At 39.1% G+C, this 25,506-nt stretch overlaps 2 protein-coding genes and 1 pseudogene across 10 annotated transcripts in view; 1 reads left to right on the top strand and 2 right to left on the bottom strand.

The window, feature by feature from the left end:
- Positions 1-25,506, bottom strand: part of PIP5K1B (phosphatidylinositol-4-phosphate 5-kinase type 1 beta) — a 375,712-nt gene that overhangs the window by 216,270 nt on the left and 133,936 nt on the right. The window contains exon 1 of one of the 9 annotated variants that reach the window (XM_063649591.1): positions 15,506-15,639. The exons of the other annotated variants lie outside the window; for them this stretch is intronic. The gene's annotated coding sequence lies outside the window, so the exon portion shown is untranslated. Of the gene's footprint in view, positions 1-15,505; positions 15,640-25,506 lie in introns of those variants that run through there. 9 annotated transcript variants of the gene reach the window in all.
- LOC129044043 (AP-3 complex subunit mu-2-like) lies at positions 8,505-9,842 on the top strand (annotated as a pseudogene).
- Positions 13,772-18,153, bottom strand: PABIR1 (PP2A Aalpha (PPP2R1A) and B55A (PPP2R2A) interacting phosphatase regulator 1). Its single transcript, XM_054501567.2, has one exon. It carries the CDS (start codon positions 18,126-18,128, stop codon positions 17,136-17,138), a length of 993 nt encoding a protein of 330 aa, XP_054357542.2. The 5' UTR covers positions 18,129-18,153; the 3' UTR covers positions 13,772-17,135.

Here is a 25,506-nt window from a genome sequence, read left to right as displayed (position 1 = left end):
AAGCTTCTAAAGCATAAACAAAAATTTCTTTCTTATAAGACAAACTCAAAACTTTCATTATACTTTGAGGAAGTTTAATTCAAATCTGGGCTCCAACAGATTATTTTCTTCAAATATTCACATTGGCTATCAAGTGGAACTCCATGGGGAATGAAAAAAAAACATCATGGATGCAAATTCAATTATTAAAAAAAAATGGCAGTAGCATAACAGTACTCATGCCTTATTTAATGTGGAAAATATTTAAATAAGATCACTATGGCTCTCTTACAGCATATCTATTTAGTCTAAACCTCTGGTTCCTTTCCACTATAAATCTACTTTGTTTGAAATCTCAGAATGTACAGCCCAAGGCTTTTCCAATGCTAAAACCAAAAAAAAAAAAAAAAAAAAAAAAAAAAAAAGGGTACAGTGATCTTTATCACATTTTGGAGTATTAATTACTAACAGCACAAAAAATTTAGCAGATAATTTGAACTATGTATTCTTTATTCTTTCTTCCAATCTGTTTGTGAATCTGTAGCCTTAATTTCTAAGCAATTAAATCCAAGATAGGAAAATAGTATGTCATGGAGATAAGAAGTAGTTACAAGAACTCCTTAATAAGCCATGTCCATTTCATCTGATCTTTCAGGGTCAAATGGTTTAGTAATTCCCTAAAAAGGAACAAACAATGAAGATTTTAAAAAACTGAGAAATATGGAAAAATAAAAACAATTAGCAAACACTAGCAACATCACCAACAAAAAATTCAACCCAATACTTACTCCAAATGTTTTAAATCAACATTGCAATTCTTGTTTGCTGGAGATTCCTAGAATATACTCTGTTCTTCGCACACATTGAATGAAACTCATCATGTACCCCTTGTCTCCCTGGGGAATGCCTATCCACTTATCAATCTGCTAAAGAGTTGCTTCCTCTGTAAAAACCTTTGCATTTCCTTCCTCTAGGTTCCTGTAGCATCTTGGACATATGTCTTTTACACAGCAACAAATAACCACAAAGCATCGTAGACATTAAACATATATGTGTGTACCACACCAAGAGCAATTTAAGGACTTGTCCACTCGTCTTTGTAAGCCCAGGCCCTAGGACAGTGCCAGGTACATAGTAAGTATTCATTCACCAAACATTTATTGAAAAAATGAATAATTAACTCATCTCTTTTATTCCTTTTCCTAAGATCTATATATGGTCACCATATTTTATAACCCTAAAACTGACAACCATGATGTCATAAAGGGTTTTGGTGTCATTTTTAGGTGCATAAAATAGAAATATGCTAGTTTTGATGTCCAAATACTAGAATTTCTAAGATGTTTCACTGGGCAACTGGAGGGAATATTTGATAACTAACCTAGAAAACATGGAATCTCAAGTTGCCATAGCTATGAAAGATGGAAATGGTGGTGACCTTAAATCTGTGGGATAGATATCTAACTCTGGCTTCTTTCTCATCTCCCCACTTCCTATGCTCCAGCCTTTCTTTCATTCAAATGACACAATGGTAAGGATCACTGACTTCCTGGCAACCTCACTAGCCATGAATTACAGGTTGCTCTGGTTGGGGAGAAGACAACCTCGGAGCATCATTTCCTGATGACATTATCAAAACTCTCTAGTTTGGATCAAATGAGGAAAATGCTCTTAGATTCATGAAAAAATCTGAAATGCAGATTATTTTCAGAAAACTACACTTTTCTTTTTTTTTTTTCAGTCACACACAGGAGCTCCAAACATGACCATCAAATAAATAACAAAACTGGTTCAGAAAGGAATGTTTTAAGAATGAACAAAGTTGAATTAGGTGTTTTATATTGGCAAGTCTAGGAAATGTTTGTGGTCTTTAAATTTTAAAAGTTTGTTCAGATGTACATCAGAACATTGTTTGTAATTGAGGAAAAAATTGAAAACAAACTAAAGAGTAACAGTGGATTAACTATGGTACATCCACAGAAAAAAATAACATGCAACTATCAAAAAAATGCAACTATCAAAAAAATGCAGAAGCATATTTAAAACATTCACTGTATATTACATGGGGAATAAAAGCAGTTTATGGAGCTGAATATACAGCAGGATGCTATCATTGTATGAAATCACATATGCATATTTAGACATAGAAAAAGCCTGGAACAATATACATGAAGTGCAAAACAATGGCGTCTCAGTGAAGTGTACTACTTTTGCTTATCAGAATTTTCTACAATTTCTAAAATGAACCTGCATCGCTTCTCTCATTAGAGGGTGTAATTTGCCTGTTTCAGTATATTTTGTTCTTCTAATCTTTTTTTCACATGATTAAAATACATGTCTTACGAAAGTCTGCTCAAAAGTAAATGTCATTTAACTTCTTATCCTAATTATAGAAAAAGGTAGATTGACTGTGTTAAAGCAGATTTCTGAATTCTCTATGAAAAATATGAATGAAATAGGAGAAACCCAGAAATTTTCATGAATGTTAGGAAAACTAAAAGGAAAGCTCACTGACTTCATATACCATCAAAATTACAACATCATTTCCCTAGCAAGAGTTTTAGTCTGGAAGATTTCCTAAAGTCTAAAACATTTGCTAATGTGCAAATATTTTAAGACACATATCACAGATTTCTGTGAGCAACCATTCCACATATTTTCCAAGCGTTATCTATCACCATTAATAAACATTCACTGAGTTCTTTCTCAGTCAACTGGTATTAGTAAAGACAGATAAACTATTGCCCCTTTCCTTCAGGAAATTTGCCCTAAAGATAGGCGATTATTCCATATATTATATATATTCTTCGGGTTTCCATTTATTCAAGTTACCAGTTTTCTGAATAAATAACTTTACAATTTTATAGAGAATTCCTTTCTAATCCTTACTACTTTTTGCGATAAGAACCACTCCCATTTAACAGATGAAAAGACTAAGACACACAAAGATTAAGCAATTTGCCTAAAATCAGAAAGCTTGGAAGTCACAAGGTTAGGTGTGGAATGTAGTTCTACCAGCCTGTAGAGACACAGATGTTTTAACCATTAAAACACACACTCACACACACACACACACTCTCTCTCTCTCTTACACACACACACACACTCTCTCTCTCTCTCTTACAAAGTAAGGAGTACAGGCAGAAGGTAGTACGCTGATTCAGAGGAAAACCAATACTACCTAGAGCCGGAAGGATAAGAGGACATTCCATGGAGTGCACGGCACTTGACTGACGTCTTGAAAGATAGAAATGCATTATCAGGAGAGATAAGCAGTTCCAGGAGAAGGCATTTTTCCTGCTGGTTACAAATATGGCTTGGATGTCCCTCAGTCCTCTTTTGTAAAGGATCCAGACAGAGTTCCCAACCCACAAGAAGGAACCTGACAATATTCTATGATTAGAAGGAAATCTTAGCAACTCAAAGTGAGGAAAATATTGTTTGTTTCCTATCATTACTGGTCCATTATTCAGCAACAATTTTGCAAAGGAATAGGGAAAAATCTGCTCCTGAATAAAATCTAAGAGGACAATGAACTATTTTTTTTTTTTTTTTTTTTTTTTTTAATTTACAGCACTCACTGAAGAGAAAAATGTCTCTGGGTTAGGAAACTGGGCCAAAGTTACAGAAATAATTGTGTCATGGGTGTGGAACTATATTTCAATTTATAAATGGAAAAAAGTCATCAGGAGAAATAGATGACAAGGGAATAAGATGGACCAGACAAACCCATGAAGGAAGTAAGTCAGTAAGCCCTTAGCTTGAACAGTTTACTCATGTTTGGAGTAAAAACATTTACTTATAAAATTATTCCCTCTCACAATAATGCCAAAGAAAGAAAGAAAAGAAACTGTCATTTATCCTTGATTGTTCCCCCAAGCTATAATCATACACGTGTAAAGGAGTATTTCTTGTGAAACACTTAATACCAATTTACCAATAAAAGGGGAGGAAGATGACCTTTCGCTTCAGTTCCTTTTTCACCTCAAGAATCTAGAAGAACCCACATCCTTCTTTAGCCATCTGGCTGTCTCCAATTGTGCTCACTGTATTCTATCTTAACTCCACTCAAGTCAGGCTCCAACTGCACCACTCCACCGCAATGACTCTCACACAGGCGACTTGTAATCTCTATGTCACTAAATGCAGCGCTCAGTGATTAGACTTCATCTCACTTGTCAGATCAGCTGCAACTGACACACCATCACTCCATCTTCTCTCATATGTCTTCTTCACATGGTTTCTAAAGTGCCGTGCTCTCTTGGTTTTCCTACCTGTCTGATTGTTCTAGCTTGGTTTCCTTTTCCTGATCTTTCATTGTTATAGAATGCTTCAAGGTTCAGTTCTTAGTCTTTTCTTTAATGACACTTTCCCCTTAGTGATCCCATCTACTCTCCTGACTTCACTATCCACAGGCAGATGACTCACAATTGTGTATTTCAGTCCAGCCCTCTTTCCTGAACTTGACTCAGGTATCTAACTGCTTACTTGATGCCTCCACTTGAATGTCTAATAAAGATTGCTTACTTAACATATGCAAAACTCAGCAGCTAATGCCACTCACCTCCACAGCCATAGCCCCTCTCCCCTGCCAAAAAATATCCTACTCCACCCATAGATTTCCATATTTCAGCTGATGGCAACTCCAATCCTTCCTGTTGTTCAGGCCTCAAACCTTTCAGTTATGCTTAACTTCTCTTTTACGCCCACCTTAAATCTACTAGCAAATTCTGTTGGTTCTATCTTCAAAATATATCTAGAATTTAGCCACTTCTTCCACCTCCACTTCTACCACCCTCATCTAAGCTATCATCATCTCTTACCTGGATTGCTGGATAGCCTCCTAATTGGTCCCCCTGCCTCTACCATGCCCTCAGAGTCTATTCTTAACACAGCAGGAGTGTTCCTATTAAAATCTAAGACAGATCATGTCACTCCTGTGCTCAAAGCTCTGTGATGGCTCTCATCTCACTCATAAAGCCAGTGTCCTTCATACAAGATACTATGCCACCTATGTTTGCAATAATCCTCACTATTGCCCACCTCTCTAACCCTCCTCTATTTTTCCCTTCAACAACTCTGCTTCAGCCATCCTGAGCTCCTGTTCCTTATACTATATGTGTATACACATACACACATACATACTTTATATGTGTAAATTTACATAGTAATTTACTTATTTTTTATGTTTGCTACTGCCCCTCCTTCTACCCTGTTAGAATGTATGCAAAATGTGGGTTCTACAGGGCAGGAGTCTTTGTTTTGTACACTGAAGTATCCTAAGAGACTAGCCCAGTGTGAGGCACATAATCAGTGCTTTAATCAACATCGCTTAATGAATGAATTTCTAGTCTCAGTAAACTATAAAGGGCTCAGCCATGTGACTGAACTTGTTCCACTAAGAATCTTACTACATTCCTTTCTCTTAAAAAACATGTGGGCTGGGCGCAGTGGCTCACGCCTGTAATCCCAGCACTTTGGGAGGCCGAGGTGGGCGGATCACAAGGTCAGGAGATCGAGACCATCCTAGCTAACGCAGTGAAACCCTGTCTCTACTAAAAATACAAAACAATTAGCCAGGCATGGTGGCAGGTGCCTGTAGTCCCAGCTACTCAGGAGGCTGAGGCAGGAGAATGGCTGAACCTGGAAGGCGGAGCTTGCAGTGAACCGAGATCGCGCCACTGCACTCCAGCCTGGACAACAGAGCGAGACTCCATCTCAAAAACAAACAAACAAACAACAACAAAAAAACACACGTGCCACAGTAAATGCTGAATAAATGCTTGTTGAATGAATTTCTAAATGACTGTGTTGTAAATGGAATAAAATCTCACCACAAATATCATGAACTCAATAAAACAAAACAAAACAGAAACTGTGTACCATTTGTTCATCCATTTATCCATCTACTAATTCATCTACTCAACATAAATTTGGGTAACTATAATGTGCTCTGCATTATGTCCCTGTATTAGGGACATAAATAAAAGGCTTAGTCCCTATTTTTGCATGGGGCAAAGAGAAAAGAAACCATATAAATACAATTCAGACTATTAATTGCCTTTACAGAGGGAAGCCCTGGGAACAAGAGGATCACAGAAGAAAGCACCTAACTGACCAAGGTTGTAGAGGCAGGGGCCATCAGGAAAGATGTGCCCCTTGAACTAAATTTTTAAGGAGTTAGTTAAGGAAAAAGAGTTGGCAGGCGTTGTGGAGGAAGGAGGGAGAAGATGCCATTTTAAGCAGAGGACACAGCTTGTCTGAAAGCACAGCCAGTAAGCATATACAGAAAACACTGAACTCCAGGCAGCTCAGTTAGCTAGAGTACTGGAATCCAGGGGATATGTTGAAGTGGAGAGGTCTTTTACTCATACGCATAGTTTGATTTAAACTTGAACTTACGTGGTAGCCATTACAGTTGCATTCTCAAGTTTGTATTTTAGAAATATCTGAAAGCAAGCAGTATGGTAAACGGGGCCTTGAGAAAGACTATATAGAAAAGGTATGAAATTTAAATTCAGAGTTAGAAATGCAATATAAATTGGTAAAGAGGATCAGGAATTTTAATTCTTGACTCAAAGTAACCTGACAATTATAATTATATTATTTACCTTTTTTCCCCCAGAGGACTCAAAAGAAGAGAGCATTAAGGGAAAGAGACTCAAAGAAATTCTTAAACACATCCTGATTCAAATCCAAAACCTAAATGAAGTGAAACAAACAATGAAGAAAACCACCCTCAATGCCATTCTTTACTCAACAGGGAGCTCACAATAATAGTCCAAGAGAACATTTACAGTGCCAAAAGAAATACCCAATCCATCCATCATCCCCTCACTCCCACTCCCTCCCAAACATCTCATATTTTCCTTCCCAAAGGATACCAATACTCAACAGCTACTTGTCACTCCCAAGTTCTGACAATCCTCTTGGTATCTCAACATTAAAATCTTTCTTTGTCCTTAAAGCAAGGGAGAAGGATTGCTGAATCCCAGGAGCGATTATCTCAAACAACCATTTTACTCTGCTGGGGCACAAAAGATCTTTCTCAATTGTATTCTTTCACAACATGCCTTGCTAGCCAAGCCTTAAGAGGTTAGTCTGGTTTGGGGGACCACTGTAGGCAACTGGAAAAAAACCAGAATTATACCTGGCATTGATACAGAACCGAACTTCTGCAGGTAAACAAAAGCAACAGGTTCTCTGTTCTCTACTTTCAGTCCTGTTGCATTAAAATTTGTAAATGAGTATTTTTTACATCTCCCTGAGTATTTATTCTAGAAATTCAAAAAGGAGAAACAGAAATCAGGCACAAAGAGATCCTAGGTACAAGTACCAAATACTTAATTCTCTCTTAGGGCAGCACTTGAAATCTGAACCGCTGATGCAAAATCAAAGCATAGCACACTTTCTATCTATATAGTACCTACATAGGTATATGCATAGTTCAGTATCATTTACAAAGCCCAAGCTTCTGTTTAAGAAAACGAAGGGAAAAATAGAAGAAAATCTAAAATGGCAGGAAAGCTAAATATGGCTCCAGGAATGCAGAAAAAGGTCCACAAAGGTGAGTGAGTGCGTGCATGTGTGTATGTGTGTGTGTGCGTGCTCATGTGCGTTTGGGTGTACATACACAAGACCCAATTATTTGACATTATCTGCCTAAACTTATTCTGTTATAAATCACAAACAAGCTACATATAGAACTAAAAGTCACTGTTGAAGTGATTTCTAAATATTTACTTAACTTCTAAAAATAAGACTAACCTTTTGGAACCAACTGTGGTTTTTGATGGTTTGTTCCAAAATGTCTAATGTAGGGACATGATAGTATGAAACTGGAAGTCTAATCACCAATTCTAGAACGTTTTCAAAGGGAGGTTTTCCTTTTTTGGATCCTCTTTCTCACCAGTGAATTGATTTCTCTATGAAGAAAAGTTTTTAAAAAGTAAAGTTTCTCAAGCATTGCTCAATTCCTCTGAATTTAAATCTCTACCTCTGGGGAGAGCCTCTCACAGGGAAAGAAGAGGTAAGCGTGATCCTTCTTTGAATCTTGGTGTTACATTTTTCCTTTAAAAAAATGCCACAGTTTTAACTTAGAGTTTTTTAGGGGAAAGGAGGGGAGGGAAGGGTCAAACTGGTTCTTGCCTTTGTTTCCCTAGGAATGACAATCTAGGAACAACCAAGGATACTGTATAAATTAAATATAGCTCTGTTTATATATATGTATATATTTAAAGAAAACAAAAAAATCTAAAATTTGTGGGATTGGTAATTTCAAATTTCAATATAAAGTCAGTTAAAAAATATGTAAAGCAGAGCAGGGCGGGACCTGTTCATAAGGCGGAGCAAGCATCAGGTGCTCCGAGGAGTGAGGCCGGGTATTCAAGGGAGGGATACTTCAGGCTTGTGCAGTAGAGGAAGACTGAGCCTGGTCTTGAAAGATGGGGTCGAAAATCTGCAGAGTCCTGAGGCTTTCAGACTGAAAAAGGCCTTCCTTTCTCACCTGACAATCACAGTCTATCATGATTTATAGACTTTTCTTGATCAACTCCTCTGGAGATATTTTCCTGGAGAAACACTGGAAAAGTGTGGTACACTGTTCTGTTTGTGATTACTTTTTTGAGGTGCAAGAGCAAGCTACTGAGGCAGAAAGTGTGCCTCCAGTTATCCCTATCCCTCACCACTGTCTCTTAAGTGTTTACCACCACAATATCTTTTTTTGTGGCTGTGATCCAGAAGGAGGTCTCCCCTCTATTTGTCAGAGTTTCTTCACTGAGTAGCGGACACATTTCAGGATTATTTTGGAGTCTGTTCAGAATTAGTGATGGACAATGGGATTGTGGTTTATGCGGCATTAGAAGAGACGCTTGGCAATGGGTTTCCAAGCTGACTCACTGGCTACCGAGTCAAATATCCTCAAAGAACTGATAAAGCCTCCCACTATCCTTCGAACAGTTGTCAACACCATCACAGGAAGCACCAATGTGGGTGACCAACTTCCCACTGGATAACTGTCAGTGGTGCCTTGGCGAGGTACTGGGGTGAAATACACCAACAATGAGGCCTATTTTGATGTGATTGAACAGATTGATGCCATTATTGATAAATCAGGTTCTACAATTGCTGCTGAAACCCAGGGGGTGATTGATGCTGTATCAAGCTGATTGGAATGCCAGACCTTACACTTCCTTTCATGAACCCCAGGTGGTTGGATGATGTCAGCTTCCATCCTTGTGTTTAAGTGTTGGAAATCTGAGCATATCCTTTCTTTCATCCCTCTTGATGGAAATTTCCGCCTGCTCTCTTATCCTGTCAGTGCACAGAAACTGGTTGCAATCCCAGTGTATGTCAAACATAATATCAGTTTCTGAGACAGTAGTTCACTTGTATGCTTTGGAATAATGGTGGGACCCAAGCAGGCAATGGGGAAGATCACAGAGGGAGTGACAGTCACCAGCCAGATGCCCAAAGGGGTCCTAAACATGAGCCTGACTCCACGACAAAGGATGTACACGTTCAGCCCAGTCACAGAGATGCTGTTTTGGGATGTGGGAAAAACAAATCCCCACAAGCTACCAAGTTTAAGGAAGATAATGGGTCTTCACGTTGGAGATTCCAAACCAGAACCATGGTTCTGTGTAACCATTATTTCCTTCTATACTCTTTAATTTTTTACCTATTACTAAAAAAAAAAAAAAACCTTTCTGATATCTTCCTCTAATATGATAAAATTAACCTGTAGTTAAGATGCAGCAGCTGGCTATTTCTGGACTTACGGTCATCTGGATATGTATGGAGAAAAGTATAAACCCTTTAAGGGCATAAAATACATGACCAAAGCTAGAAAGTTCCAAGTTTGAACCTGAAGGGAGAGTTTGCAGAGGGAAAAGTCATGAACACTTTTTCATTTCTTATCTAAAAGTAAAAAGTATCAGCCTGTCTCCTAGGACGGTCCCCCCTCCTGGGCCCACACATTCCTTTTTCTCCTTAGCCTGCAGTGCTGTGGAACTAATCAAGGGAGGAAAGGGTCACCAGGGAGAACTGGACAGAACTGAAACACAGCAAAACCAGTTCTCAAGGACAAGGTGTGTGATGGGGGTAGAGATGCTTGATGCTTGTGTAACTATTTTTAACATGGTTTCTACTGAAAAAGACCAACATTTGTTGCTTGCTTGGCTTTAATTATCTGAAGCTGATGAAAGACTTCTTTGTTGATTTTTCAAGGTAGAAAGATTAGAAAGAGGCTGGGTATGGTGGCTCAAGCCTGTAATCCCAGCACTTTGGGAAGCTGAGGCGGGTGGATCACCAGAGGTCAGGAGATTGAGACCAGCCTGGCCAACATGGTGAAACCCCATCTCTACTAAAAATACAAAAACTAGCCAGGCATGGTGGCACATGCCTGTAGTCCCTACTACTCAGGAGGCTGAAGCAGGAGTATCACTTGAACCCGGGAGGCGGAAGTTGCAGTGAGCCAAGATTGCACCCCTGCACTCCAGCCTGGGTGACAGAGCAAGACTCTGTCTCTGAAAAAAAAAAGAAAGATTGGAAAGAAAGAAAAATTGGAAGAAAAATGAATGTTAGGTCAAGGAAAGGCCTGTTAAGGATCTGATCTATGCAGGAGAAGGAGGAGGAAACAGAATTAAAGAAGAGTTACGAGACATCTTTAAACGAAAGACTGGCAAGAAAAGTAAATAAACTCTGTATTAAGGAGGGATGGAAGAAGAGTTGGTTTCTTTCTGATCCTTCTGCTCATATATAAGAAACACTTGCACTTCTACAAAAGGACTGGAGACTTCTTAAATTCGAGTCCACTATTGATATGAAAACCCTAGTAGAATCATATTTTCCCTCGAAGACTATGATGATATCAAGACTAGTTTTCAGACACTGCCTGTTGTTGGCCTTTAGCACTTGGGTCTCATCGTCAGTGAGAAGGTGGCCTGCCTTCTTTCCATGGTGGCTGCCTAAAATGCTTCCTTCCCTAACCCAACTCAATTCTACTCACTTCCCTTTACAGAATTCACCAGCCTTTCTCCTATTACCTGATCCTTCCACAGGATTTTCTAAAAAGTAGGAGAGTTTCAGAGAAGCCAGTCCCATAACCCCCAGTGCAGCCAGAGGTTGTGTGTCATGGTATTGGAGAGGGCCGACTCATTTTCCATGAAGGTAGACATGGCTGTGAGTGATCTCACATTTGCATTTGTCCATGCTGGGGTGGCACTGAATCCCAACCTTCTGGTCGGAAACTCTTCCATCAATCGCCTTAAGAGAATGGTTACCGTGGAGGGTATGGTTGCTCCTTGAAGCTGCTTGGTAAGTGGTCATTTCCTCATAGACTTTTGTTTTGTACTCTACTCTACCATGTATTTATAACAGTTAGCTACCAGTCCCTTTTCTTTCTAAAACAAAAAATTTCCCCTAAATCTTTGAATAAAATTAATGCTATAGGGAAAAAAATACATAAAGCTGTGGAACCATGATTTCCTTCTATACACTTTAATTTTTTACCTATTACTAAAAAAAAAAACTTCCTGGTATCTTCCTTTAATATAATACTGTTTTAAGGAATGATTTCCTATCATTTGATTCAAAACAGAAGTAGCAGCACTAGTAAAATAAAGCAAGTTGCTAAAGTTAGCTGGGAAATGGTCTTCAAGTAATAACAAAAAAAAGTTTATAATAATAATAAAAAAACCAAAAGGGCCTAAATTCAAAAGGAAAAAAAATAGAAAGTAATAGGGACTTGAGAAAATGGCCTTGGTTTTCTCATCTCTTCAATGGGAATCCATACCACCTGCCTCACAGGATTGTCATGAGGATTTTAAACACTCATAAATGTAAAGCACTAAAAATAGTGTCTGGACCCATAGTGAATGCTCAAGAAATATTAACACATCATTATTATTATTACTGGCAAAAACTCACGTTATCAGGCCATTTATCACTTCCTACCCAGGAAGGCAAATGGTCATAAGGGAATCACAATCTGGTGAAAATGTTGGCTGCCACGCAATGATAGCCTTATTTCACAGACAGCATACTGAAGACATGGCTCAAGATTTCTAAAATCTGGAAGGAAGAAGTAGTCATTAGAGAAGGATCAGTATTTCTGATTTCTAGAAGGCGGCTATCACCTATAAAAAGAAGAATAAGGCTTGTTTTGCATTTGCCAAAGGTGGACTTGAATTAAATGGTGGAAGTTAGAGGGAAATGTCTGTTCACTATAAGAAAGGCTAACATCAGAAACAATCACTTCATAAAAGGATAGCCTGCTTTGAAGGATATTGTACTGTTAACTGAGTGTGAAAGCAGGAGTTTCATCTGTCGAGGATGCTAATTGCCCAGCATCTTTGTAAGCACATTGTGTACGGACCCATTCAATCCTCACCACAGCCACCCTGTTCCACTGTCTATATTCCTAACCAACACAATTTGCTGCCTACCTCCCAGCTCTGGAATCCTGGGCAAGTTACTCAACTTCTCTGTGTCTCCATTTCCTCATTTATAAAATGAGGATAATGATAGTACTTGCCTCAGATGATAGTGATAGATTAAATGCATTGATATATTTGCTTAGCACTTAGAACAGTCCCTGACACATACCAAGTATTTTATTACTTTTTATACAAAGGTCATTTCAACTTTTAAGAAAATTTTTTTACTTGGATGGCAAGTTACAGAAGCCACAAAGAACTCTGTCTTGGCTACAGTGAGCAATCTGACACAATTTTTTACCAAATAAGTGGCACTCAAGGCTTGCCTTCAGCCCTGATTCTCTAACAGCCATGAAAAATGTGGGCAAAACTGCTAGAGTGAGAGACCTACATTGAGACCAGATTCTCTATACTTTGTCATGGCTGATAAGGTAAAGCCCTGAAAAAAGTGGTCTAGTCCATAAGCCTCTGCTCCTCTCTCTTATCCTCAATGCCTCAGCCAATCATTCAAACTACACTTTCAGCAGAACCCTTAACTGCCTCACACACTGGGCTTTACCTAGTACCCACTTAACCAATTCCCAAACCTAGGCAATCCAACCCACTTCCTTGTGCCTGCCATCCAACTGCAACCTGGCATCCAACATAGCCTAATAAGCCTTCTACTTGTCCTTAACTTACTCCTTTAGATTTTCAGAGGCAACATTAAACCTTTACTACACTCAAGCTTCCAAATGATCTCCTGTCCCTATCCTCATGTATCTTAGATTCCTCAATAATTGGAAAATAGGCACAATCAGAAACAAATTCTACTTTTCATATACCTACCTCCATACTCCTAAACCCCTGCAATAACAAATCAATTCAACATTTACGGATATCTTTGCCTAGCCTTTTCACTCTCCTTCCTGTTTCAGAAGAAAAATAAGTTTCCAGACCTCCTTTCCAAGGCCAACTCTTTCTTCTGTTCTCTGGTGCTACTCAAGAAATGCTCATCATCTTCTTGGTTCAATTGTCTGGCAACCATTCCCCTGACTCCCACCTCTGTTAGATCTTCAAAATTGTTCTACTAATCTATAAATATACCCTGAAAAAAAAAATGTTCTCAGACCTGTTTTCCTCATTTAAGTCTTGATTCCTTCCCCAATTTTATTGCCAAATAAACTGGTCTCTTGCTACAGGTATGTAACTGGTTGAACTAATAAATGTGAATAACTGGAAGGCAATCTGATACAAGTTATTCTTGATTACAATCAATCTTTTAAGTACACTTAAGGGTCCTAACATCTAGTAGCCTTGGAGTTAATGATCCTTAATGATTTCTCCCATTTATACTGTGTTTTTAACAAACATAATAAAGGAAAATATACCAGAGGTTTATTAAGTATGACAAACTGTACTTTAAATAAATGTTGCTATTGACTTTAGGACTTCTTGCACAAAGTTTATAGATTAGCAATACTAATACCTTAAAAATGCTTTTTGAAGAATAATTCTTACACGAGCTAAGTAAGCCCTTACAGTCTACAGAATAATGATGCAAGTTATGAACAATACTATGATAACGTAAATTGTCCATATGTCCTTAGAACCTTATCTGATTTAAAAACTTCCCATCTATATAGAAGAATAAGCTTACAGAAATAATGTTTCCATACCTTCGGGGAAAAGGATCTAAAATAGGAGAGAACACGATGTATTTAAGGAAAAGAAAGGCAAGCCAGTGAGGGCGAAGCACAGAAAAGGAGGGAGGAGGAGGGAAAGACCAAATTCCTCGGGGCCTCCTAGCCCAGAATTAATACATTTTGGCATACTCATGAGAACAGGAAGCAAATGAAAAGCTTTCAGCTGGGAGATGGAAGGATCAGGTCCGCAATTTAAAAGAATGACTCTAGTTGCTGTATGGAGAATGAATGGATAGCCAACCAGAGTGAGTGTGATGAGCACAAGTGGGAGTTAGGAAGTTGCTTCAGACGTCTAAGAGGGAAATGCTGGTAGCCTGGATCAGAGTGGCAATAGAGGTAGAAATAAGGAGATAGATTCTAGCTGATAAAAATCAGTAGGACTTGAGGAATGATTAGATATGGGGGAAAGAAAAGAAGAGAGGTGTCAATGACATGTTGGTTTCCTGCATTTATATACATATATACATGGAAATGCCAGTAACACATCTTGTACAATATATACCAAGTTGTTAACAGAAGTTACTTGTGGAAAGGGAAGATGAATTTTACATAGTTAAAAGCAGACTTTTAAAACCACACAGATATGTACACTGTTTAAATACTTTATAATCAACAGGTATACATTGCCTTCATACTTAAACTCAATGTGCAATTTGCCTCCCTGAAAAGGATAGGAATGGCATTTTAGGGAGAAGGAACAATCTATCCCAAAGTACAGACACATGAAAGTACATGACATATTTAAAGAATATCAAGTAGTCTAATGTTTGCAGAATAAGAAGGAAGGATGTATACTGGAACAGAGATGAGGAGAGGATTGAAGCTATTTCAGAATGTGGCCAGATCATAAAGGTCCTTCTACCTGAGGCTAAAAAAATCATTCCTTAAAGAGTAGGAAATGGGCAAGCAAGCGAAATTTTCAAGCAAGAGGGCGAAAAATATCAAGTTTAAATTTTAGAAAGATTACTCAAGAGGCAGTATAAAGACTGAACCAAAAGGAGACAGAAAACAGGCTGGGAGATCACTTAGGCAAGAACTTAAGGCAAAATCAGGGGCAACAGATAGACAAGGGAAGAAATTTGAGATTCATTTCAGAAGTTGACAGGACTTGGTGATTAAGCTAACCCAACAGAGAAAAGGAAAAGTCAAAGATGCTTCCATGGTTTCTAGTTTAGGAAATCAGTGATGACATCAATTGAGCTAATGCAAGAACAGGTGAAGTGAGAAGATTAACAATTCCTGTGTTGAAGATAATGAAGTTCAAATACCTCTGGAGGCAGGGCAAGTTACCCAACAAGAGGTCAGGCTATTTAAGTTTGAATTTGAACAGCAAGGTCGAGAATGGGAGCACATGAACACTATTACTCAGAAGAGAGAATTTTAAACCTGTGGACACAGTCTTACCCTCGATGCAATTTCACTCCATCTTGAGGCAACTGTCAAGAGTTGACCAGTTCCATTTATTCTCATAGTTGTAAAAATTCCACAAAATTGTTAAAGTCTCTGTAAGTGATAACTTTAAAAAGTCAGAGCTTTTGTCTTGTTCTGAGTCATTTTTCCCCTTTCCTCTTTGTATGCCATTCTTTCTGTCAAACTAACTAGTTAAGGAAGATATATGAGGTATAAGGAAGCATAACATTAAAAAAAATTTGCTATTCTTATTAAACATTTTGTCTTAATTGTAAAGGTAAAGAAAAGAACATTCAACTATTCTAACTTTAGCAAAACCTAAGTTAAATAATGATTTACCTATGTGACTCTCCACTAATTTTCTCTTGCAAATCATCACCCCTTAATTAACTGACAACCCCAAGGCGGTCAACTCAAGCTGTAGCTTTAACCACAGAGGTTAAACAATTCACAGTCCTGTTGTTGCTGTCAGAAACCCAAGTTACACTGTACCTTTGTCTAATCAGTGATGCCCTAGTTTGGTGGGAGATGGAGAGGAAGGGACCTGCTGGCAAGGAAACAGCTGCTTCCTTCCTGAACAAGGGAAAACCAGTAAGGTGACAGATGGGCAGAGCAGAAAAGTAGCCAAAAATTGCTCTGGCTCCTGTTTGGCAATAATTTCTGGAACTGAGGCACAACTAAATATTTTAAAGTATATCAACAATTGAGAGAGTATTGTTTACCTGGGTGCGCCAAAGTTCAACAAGCCTTCCCACACGTTTCCTACATTTGAAAAATTTTAAGTTTGCAGTAGTACAAAGAGCTTAGCCTTAGCGTATGTACAGTGGGCAAAGACTGCAAGGCACTGTCCCATTTCACTTTAGGATTACACCCAAGCAAATGCACTTTCTGGTTAAAAAAAAAAGGAAAAATTTTTATTTTCTCTATAGTAGTTATAGTTGTATGACTGACTAGAATTACTATTAAAATCTCATTAAAAATGTTTTTCTTAAAAGTTTACTTTTATATACTTAATTTGAAAAGATTTGTTGCAAACTTTTATAATTTGTTCTTTAATCATTCCTCCTCCCATCCACTTCAGTACCCAGAAAACTAAATATCCAAGAATTCCTGGGTAAAACAGATAACCACTAGATAGATATAACTAACGTATTTTTTTTAAGCTGTATAGTTCTTCATCAAATGGAAATCGGCAACCACTGAAAATAACATTAAAAATTAGTGTGGGCATGAAGTATGGAATTTTAAACATCAGTTTACTATGCTGATTAAGTCAACATTTATATTTTCATCAGAACTTAATAATCCCATAAATAAATAGAGCTCTCAATTATTTAAAAAAATCAAGGGATAACATATGTATTTAGACATATTAGCAGCGTAAAGATGTATGCTTCAACACACTTATTGGGGAAACGTCTGAAAATATTACTACACTGAATTCAAGGGTATCCAAAGGAACCTGACATAGAAGTTCTCTAGAATAACATCATTTCAGGGAATTTCAAAAAAGAAAAGGGGTCAAATAGGAAATAGCCTCAAATTAATTGACAAAGTTCAGTGTTTGCCCCAACTAGATTATTCTCTCTCTCCACTGCAAAAAGAAAGTCTCAGGATGAGTGAATCACTTAGACGAAAGTTCATCTAGTGGAATAAATGGAGAAGCCGCTTGGGCAGGTGACACAGGAGAGTCGGTGGTAGTGCTGACTTTCGCTGGTGAGTTACAAGAAGATCCGGCACTGCTGCTGTTTCCATCAAGGGTATCCGAAGATACACACACACCAGGATCTGACAGCTGTGCAACGTCAGAAGAAAGCATGTTGGTGATGCCCTGGAAAAATCTCTTTGGCTGATACTCAGTTTCCATTTCACATTTTCTTTTCAATGGTCCAAGAACACTTGGTCTAATGCAATTGATAGGGCTCTGGCTTCTCCGGGTGGTAAATCGGGTCGTTGGGCTGGGAATAGGGCTTGGAGGCAATCCGTTGCTACTTACAAAACTTTGCAAGGATGGCGAAAAACACTGCTTCCCAATTCCCCGAGTGGGTGACGGTGCTGGTGACACAGGAATGAAATCGATGCGCTTGGGGGAAGCGGATTTCTCCACGTCGTTGTCACTCAGGCTGAAACTTTCCTCCCAGGAGTGGCTTATCTGCATTGCGGTCTGCACCTCCCGCTCGTGGACCGTCTCTCGGTTGATCAAGTCCATGCCCTCTTCTTGTTTGATCTGGTGCAAGCGGCTGCTGTGCATGCGGACAGGGGAGGCCGGTAGCAGCAGGCCGTGGCGGCTCGGGAACGTTGTGCTGTTCCGCCTGGCGCTCGGCGCCTCGGCCTGGAACACCGGCGAAGTGTCACTGAGGCCGTGGATCAGGGGGGCGCTGTTAGACCTCCTGAGGCCCCCGCCGCCGCCGCTGCCACTGCCCTCCGCCGGGCTCCCGCCCGTACCCGGAGGCAGCTCCAGGTCTAGCTCCATCTTCTCCTGAGCCATGTCGGGGGCAGGGAGGCGGGGGAGGTGCTCAGTCAGGGACCTAGGATTCCCATTCCCCGCAGTCCAGGGCCGCCGCCGCTGCCGCCGCCACCACCGAGAATCTGTCAGCGGGCTGGGCCCTCTGCGCATGCGTACCCCTTCGCGCAGGCGCTCGCGATGTCCGTCCTCGCGGCGCCTGCTTAATGCGTAATATGTGCGCGGCAGTGGTGGGGAGGGGCGAGGAGTGGTCGGGCTGCTAGTCCGTATATTCCTTCGGCAAATAGCTATTGAGCGTAAGCTCGCACTGACGCACGTCAATAAGATTGTCATATTCTGGAGTGCATACTCATAAAACAAAGCCCTGAAAGAGAGGCCCATGGTGATGTGGGGCTGTATGACGTGGAGGGGCGCTTGGCCTAATCAGGGAGGGCTTCCTCGAAGAAGGAACAATCTCCTGAAATCTGAAGAAGTGGGCGAAATGGGTGCGATGTAGAACTTTGCAGGAAGCGGGAAGCAAGGGCTACCCAGCCAGGTGGCAGGCGGGAACCAGGAGGGGAGGAGAAAGTGTGGCCTGGAGTGGAGAGTGAGGGCTGGCGTGACGTGAGGTGGTGGACCAGACCACATTCTGGTCTTTATCTTGAGAACAATGAAAACTTAAAGGGTTTTCAAGCATGGGTGTAACAGCAACTGAAAAGCTCACTGGCCTGCAGTCTGGAGAATAGATATTGGGAGATTAAAACCTTACAGAAAAAAGGCCAGAGAGGATGGTAATTTGCACTAAGGTGACAGTGTGGCAGTGGAGATGGAGAGAAAAGTAAATCTGAGAACTATTTAGGTTAGGGGAAAAAGCCAAAACAGGATGGTATTGCTATTGATTTACAGTCATAGTTCCAGCACAAGCATATGTGTGAAGTATGAAGGATTAAAGGAAAACCAGTAGGTCCTCACATTTTAAAAATGAAACCACAATTCTTGGCTCATGTAATTAATATAAAACCTTGATATCTCATTAAAAGTGAGTTTATATTTATTTGTTCATTTATTCAGTCAGTCAAGGTTTTTTTTTCAGCATACTTACTATGTGCCAAACACTGCTAGGAAATGGGCCCTAGTATGAACTTTTAATTCTTACTGAGGGGAAAATAGAGAAACGCAGGCTATTTTCAGATAGTGGTAAGCCTTAGGAAAAGTAAGATGGTGTGATGGAGCACCACTGATAGAAGTCAGGGGACAATTAGAGCTGAGATCTAAATCACAAGAAGCAGTAAGTCACGTGGACATCTGGGGAATAAGTATTCCAAGCAGAGAGATTAGCAAGTGCTAAGACCGGAGGCAGCCATGAGTTTGATGAGTTAGCAGAAAAAGAAAAAAGGGCAGTGCCGCTGAAGCACAAGAGCGGGAGTGTTAGGAGAGGGTAAGAGTTGGATCTCATTCTGAGTATGATGAAACGCCACTGGAGGGTTTTAAGCAGGGGACTGATATTATCTGGTTTATGTTTTAAATATCACTTAGGCTCTGTGGAAAACAGGCTGAAAGAAGACCAGAGTGGAGGCAGAAGGATGAATTCAGGACCTATGGCAACAGTACAGATAAGATTCTTGGACTAGGGTTGTAGCAGTGTCAATGGGGAGAAGCAGACTGAGGATATGTGTTGAGTTAGAACCAACAGGATTTGCAGATGGATTAAATTTAGATTGTGAAAGAAATAGATTATTCGAAGGGGACTCATAGCTTGTTTTATTTAAACTGGTGAGATGGTAGTATTATTTACTGAGAGAGGAAAAGAGCACATTTAGAGTTGTAGAAATTAAGAGATCTGAAGCAGAAGAACAGAAGGTGGAAAGAACCAACATTTTCTAAGTGCCTACTCCCTGCTAGGCACTTTAAACACTCCATAATCCCACTTAATCCTCACTGCATAGATATTGTTATACTCATTTTACAAAGGAACGATCGAGGTTCAAAAATTGCAAAAGGCACTACAGCCAGTACATGGAAGAACAAAGATCTGAACCAATTTGAATCAAGGACTCATTTTGAAAACCTGATTGTTTTTTCTGAATTTCACATGGATTAAAGAGAGAGAATTTCACATGAATTAGAGAAGGATGGCTAATTCTGAGACGAAAGAAAGGTCTAAAACCAAAGTTGGGAAAGGCAGAAGGAGGAGATGGATTTGGGAGACAAGGCAACAACAGAACCTAACAGCATGCTGTGCAGAGGATGAACAGGAGACACAAATACTGAAGTTCAACTGTAAGTGGCTGAAAGAATGCTACAAATTATTCAATAAAAACAGGAGAGAGGAGGAAATGTCTACAAAAAAATTAATATTAGGTAAGTACAAAAGAACATTAAATACAGAACTCAATTTATAATACCCACAGCATATTACGGTTAACTTGCATATTACTACATTATTACCAATGTGGCTCAAATGTGCCAGATACTGTTCGTCCATGTCCGGATAAACATAATAATTACCTTTACTAATAGAACACAAGGATGGTGATGAGCCCACAAAATAAAACATATATGCTATTTGGTTCTTGCCTGAACACACCTATTAGAGATCTTAGCTAGTTTCCCAGTTTCTACCCTTGTCCTTGTAGAGCTGGGGACAGAGAATTGACTGAGTCGTGTACGACTCAGTGCCTTCAGGTCCTGGCACAAATATTAATACTGACGGAGAGGCTTTCATAATTGTTCCTTATAAAAAGCAATTGCAGTTCTCAACACCAAATCTACATTTGCATGCCCCTTACTCTGTTTTTATTTTCCTCCGGAGTACCACATGACATATATGTATACATTTTTTTGCCTGTTTCTTTCCTGAGAAAGTAAGCTCTACAAGGGAAAGACCTTTGTTTTGTCCTCTGTTATATGCTTAATATCTAGAACAGGGCCTGGCACATTGTACTCAATAAGTACTTGTTGAATCATTGTGTGAATGCATGATAATGAATGAAAGGATGGATTAATATAGCTTTGTCTAAAAGGGAAGAGAACTCTATTATTTGAAAATCCAGTCTAACAGTCTTTTCTACACTGATTCTAAGAGCTCCACACCTTGATATATGTTTTAAAGATCAGGAATATTATTATTATTTAGAGTGCCCTCCAACCCATGCAGGTGTGTTACTGGAACTACCCATTATGTGACCTAAGAAACTGAAGCCCTAGATTTTCTTTCTTTTTCAACGATACGCTGATAAAAATTTGATAGAATTAAAATGTTCAGCACTGAGGATTCTAGGCAGTGTTTAATATATTGAGTTACTACTTCCTTTCGAAGGAATCAAGGACAAATGAGAGAAAATAGCAGCCATAAAATGCAATGTAGCCAGCTGCAAATGAATAATGCCAGAGGCAGGGTCCAAGGAACCTCCCTCGCTCATTTCCCCCTTCCGGTTTCACTCCATGAATTAAATACCACACTTAGTCAAGATTCATTCTCACTCTGAAGCCACAAAACCAGACATCTATTCCATAGTTAAACTTTATTGTGATTAATATTAGATTTTTAAAATATTACTTATATATAAAAAAATTACTTATTTTTAGGTTAAAAATAAATAGTTTAGGGCCAGGTGTGGTGGCTTACGCCTGTAATCCCAGCACTTTGGGAGGCTGAGGTGGAAGCATTGTTGAGTCCAGGAGTTCATGACCAGCCTGGGCAAGAGAGAGAGACTTCATCTTATAAAATTAAAATAAATAAATAGCTTAAAAATGAGCATAACAATATCTAGAATTGGGACAGAGTCCCAATCTAATATCTAATTTATAAGATCTCAATGAGGAATAAGTGGAACTAGAATGTTTAAAGTGACTAGCAGGGAGTAGGCACTTAGAACAATATTATTATTAGATTGTTTTCTTTTAATTTCTGAGGGCAATTTTTCACTATTAAATTTCCAAATATATGACAAGGCAAATTTCCACCTCTGAATCCAAATTTAATGAATGTAAAATACAAAAATGTGTGTATGTATATAATCTAAGATGGGCTGGCAAATACCTCAATGTTCCACATTAATTAGCATCAACAACCTACAGTAAAAATATTGCAGAAAAAACTGCACTCTAAAACCATAGGAACTTAGGGTTAACTGTTACAACCACTTAGGAAAAATATTTTGCTGTACCTATTAAAAGAAAATATATTTATAGCCCACGACTAAGGAATCCTGCTCCTGACAATATAACCAAGAGAAATGAGGGCATATGTCTACTAAAAGACATGCACAAGAATGTTTCTTGCATTATTATTATTATGTGTAATAGCTCCAGACTCAACCATAAACAGTTTAATTATACAATGGAACTCTTTACCCAACAAGATGGATGAGTTACAATATAATGTTGAATGAAAGAAATTAAGTACAAAAGAATACATACACTATGACTTCAGTGTTATGAAGTCCCAAAACAGCAAAACCAACTTAGAAGTCAAAATAAGTAGTCCCCTCCTACCCACAGTTTCAGTTAACCTGTGGCCAATGTTGGTCCAAAAATATTAAATGGAAAATTCCAGAAATAAACAATTCATGAGTTTTAAATTACATGCTGCTGTGAGCGAGTGGCATGATGAAATCTGGTGCCGTCACACTCCATCTGACCTGGGACATGAATCATCCCTACAACCAGTGCATCCATGCTGTCTATGCTCCCTGCCCATTAGTCACTTACTAGCCATCTCAGTTACCAGATTGACTGCTGTAGCAGTGCTTATGTTTGAGTAACTCTTATTTTACTTAATAGTGACCCCAAAGCACAAGAGTAGTGATGCTGGCAATTGTAATATGCCAAACAGAAGCTGTAAAGTGCTTCCTCTAAGTGAAAAGGTGAAAAAAAATATGCTGAGATTGCTAAGATCTGTGGTAAGAACAAATCCTCTATCCATGAAGTTGTGAAGAAGGAAAAAGAAATATGTGCTAGTTTTGCTGTTGTACCTCAAATTGCAGAAGTTACGGTGACCGTGTGTGATAAATGCTTAGTGAAGATGGAAAGGGCATTAAATTTGTGGGTGGAAGACATGAACAGAAAGCATTCCAATTGATGGCAATGTGTTGCATCAGAAAGCAGTGAGCCTATATGAAGATTTCAGCAAGGGATCACCTGAAATGAGTGAAACCAAGCCACTTACTGCAAATAAGTGATGGTTACACCGATTTGGGAATAGGTTTGGAATGACAAATATAAAATTTACTAGAGAGGTTTTGTCTGCCAATGAAGAAGCTGCCACCACATTTCTAGCAGAGTTGAAGAAGTTGATCAAGGAAAAAAGATACTATCCGAGTGAGACTTCAGTTGCAATGAAACTGGCCTCTTCTGGAAGATGTCCAGTAGAATCTACATTGATAAAAGTACAAAAGAGGCACCAGACATAAAACATGGAAGGATGAATTAGCTCTAGTACTATGTAGCAATACACATACAGGATTTGGTTTCTGCAGTTTCAGGCATCCACTGGGGTCTTGGAATGTTTCCCCTTGGATGAGGGGGACTATTATAGTGGTTACCCTTAGGACTGACTGAAAGGGGCTACAAGAAAATGTTCTATATCCTGATATGTGTGCTAGTTTACATGGGTGTACACATATGGAAAACATTATCAAACTATTTGAAATGTATACACGTTTCTATATAAAGTTAGATCTTAAAATGTTGTTGATATGGACAAAAACAGCATGGAATGTAAATGAAGAAAGACAGAATTGGATAAGAATGTATGTACTTCAATTGGAAGGAAGGTATCTTATTCAAACACTAACCAGAAATCTAAACTGGAATGCTGAGCTTCCAAATCTCTCTGTCACACAACAGTATCAGTGGAAGAGAGCTAGCTTGACAGTAGAGAGAAAGGAGAAACACACACACCCCTAAAGTTGCATTTCATTGGGGCCCTAAACACCAGTAGACTCCAGCAACCTCACATAAACTCTGAAGACTTGTCTGAAGCCAGTTACAGATCGCCGAGAATAGAACCATCAGCTTTTCTTGACCCTGTTCCCACAGTACCCTTAAAGTGAGTTACTTCTAAGAAAGCAATAAGGAGGAAATGAAGCCCATTTTATTGCCTTTTATTTTCTCAACTGCAAGCTTTGTGTATTTTGTTCAAGCAAAGTCGGCTCTGTTGCCTTCTCAGTGGTATCCTCCTAGAATAATTCATGAAATGGAACAGAATTAAAGTAGCATCATAGGAACTCAGCGTGGGCTGTTAGAACATATGTGAAGAATAAGAATTGTATTTAAGGACACAATTCTGGCCACCAAGAACTTACTTGGTTATTCTGATGAAAGAAAATAATAGATGATCTCAGAAACTTACCAACCATTCAATTTGCAAATAATTATTGAGGGCCCGTTAAGTACAGACACCCTCTATGTTATCTACCTTAAAATTGCTTAATCTAATCCTTAAAACTTCAGAGCAACAGCAAAGATTAGAAAATCAAGGTAGAAGTGTACAAAGCGGCTACTGAGCCCTCTCAACTTTGATAAAGTGAAAAGGCATCACAACACGGAGACATATCCTTCTTATGGAGACAGTGAACAGATAGAAAGGGGCCTCAAAGACTTGATGGAAGAATCTTACAGGCTAGGCCCTCAGCACAATTCAAGTAAACAAGTAATTGTGGATTGTAGTTACTTTGTTCAGTTTTTTCCATGGGGGACTATAAAGGAAGATATTAAATTAAAATAGCCATCTAACCCCCAGTCTCTAATCCCTTAAGTCTTTTGAATAGAATAGAAAACAGGATTGATATCTCTCCTGGTTCCTCAGTGGAACCTCAGAGGAACCTCAAGGTTCCTCCTTGGTGCCTTCTCTTTGACATTAAAACCCTCCTAGGCCATAATCGAAGAGTACAATCGATAGCCCTTTCTTTGGTGAAATGCTTCTGTCTGTCTGCTATCCTTCCCTTGAAGGATTAATCCATTTGCCAAGGGGGTGGAGGAACTGATGGCTTTATGGATGTATAAAGTTAACTTTAAAACATGCAAAGGCTGCAAATCTAGTTGGATTTATATACTTGGATCTTTCAGCTGGGTGGGTGTTTGGGAAACTTAAGAGCTCAGTGTATTAGTGCACAGCAAGACATAGCAAAGAAAGAACCAAACTTGGAGTCGGATTATCGTACTTCCAGCAGTGGGACTTTGGGCAAGTCCGTCAACCTCTCTAGGCTTCACTTTTGTCACTTATGAAGTGGGGATGCAGCCTTTTTGTTGTAAAGATAAAATAATATGGTGTCCATAAAAGGCCTTGCAAACAGTAAAGGGCCTATAACAGAGTTCTTTTTTCACATATTCAGCGCTGTGATCACAAAATGATCCTACCCTTTTTCCACTACTCTTACCAGAAGGCTTCTTCTGTTCTCTTACTTTCAGTTTGATTCTGTGGAAGGAAATTCTTTCTTCATCTTCTTCCCTAAGGCTGTATTGTATTATAGAGCTACACATTTTCTGTGGTCTAAAAACTATGAATTGGAAGGTTCATATACAAGCAGGTACAGTTTCTGAGTAGAAT

Source organism: Pongo pygmaeus, chromosome 13 (assembly GCF_028885625.2).
Source record: "Pongo pygmaeus isolate AG05252 chromosome 13, NHGRI_mPonPyg2-v2.0_pri, whole genome shotgun sequence".
Taxonomy (NCBI): Eukaryota; Metazoa; Chordata; class Mammalia; order Primates; family Hominidae; genus Pongo; species Pongo pygmaeus.
Note: the sequence above shows the minus strand (reverse complement) of the source record. Positions and strands in the feature narration are given on the sequence as shown.

What these genes read in the sequence shown, in the direction of transcription:
- PABIR1 (XM_054501567.2), bottom strand. Translation starts at nt 18,128, where the DNA reads ATGCGCAGAGGGCCCAGCCCGCTGACAGATTCTCGGTGGTGGCGGCGG.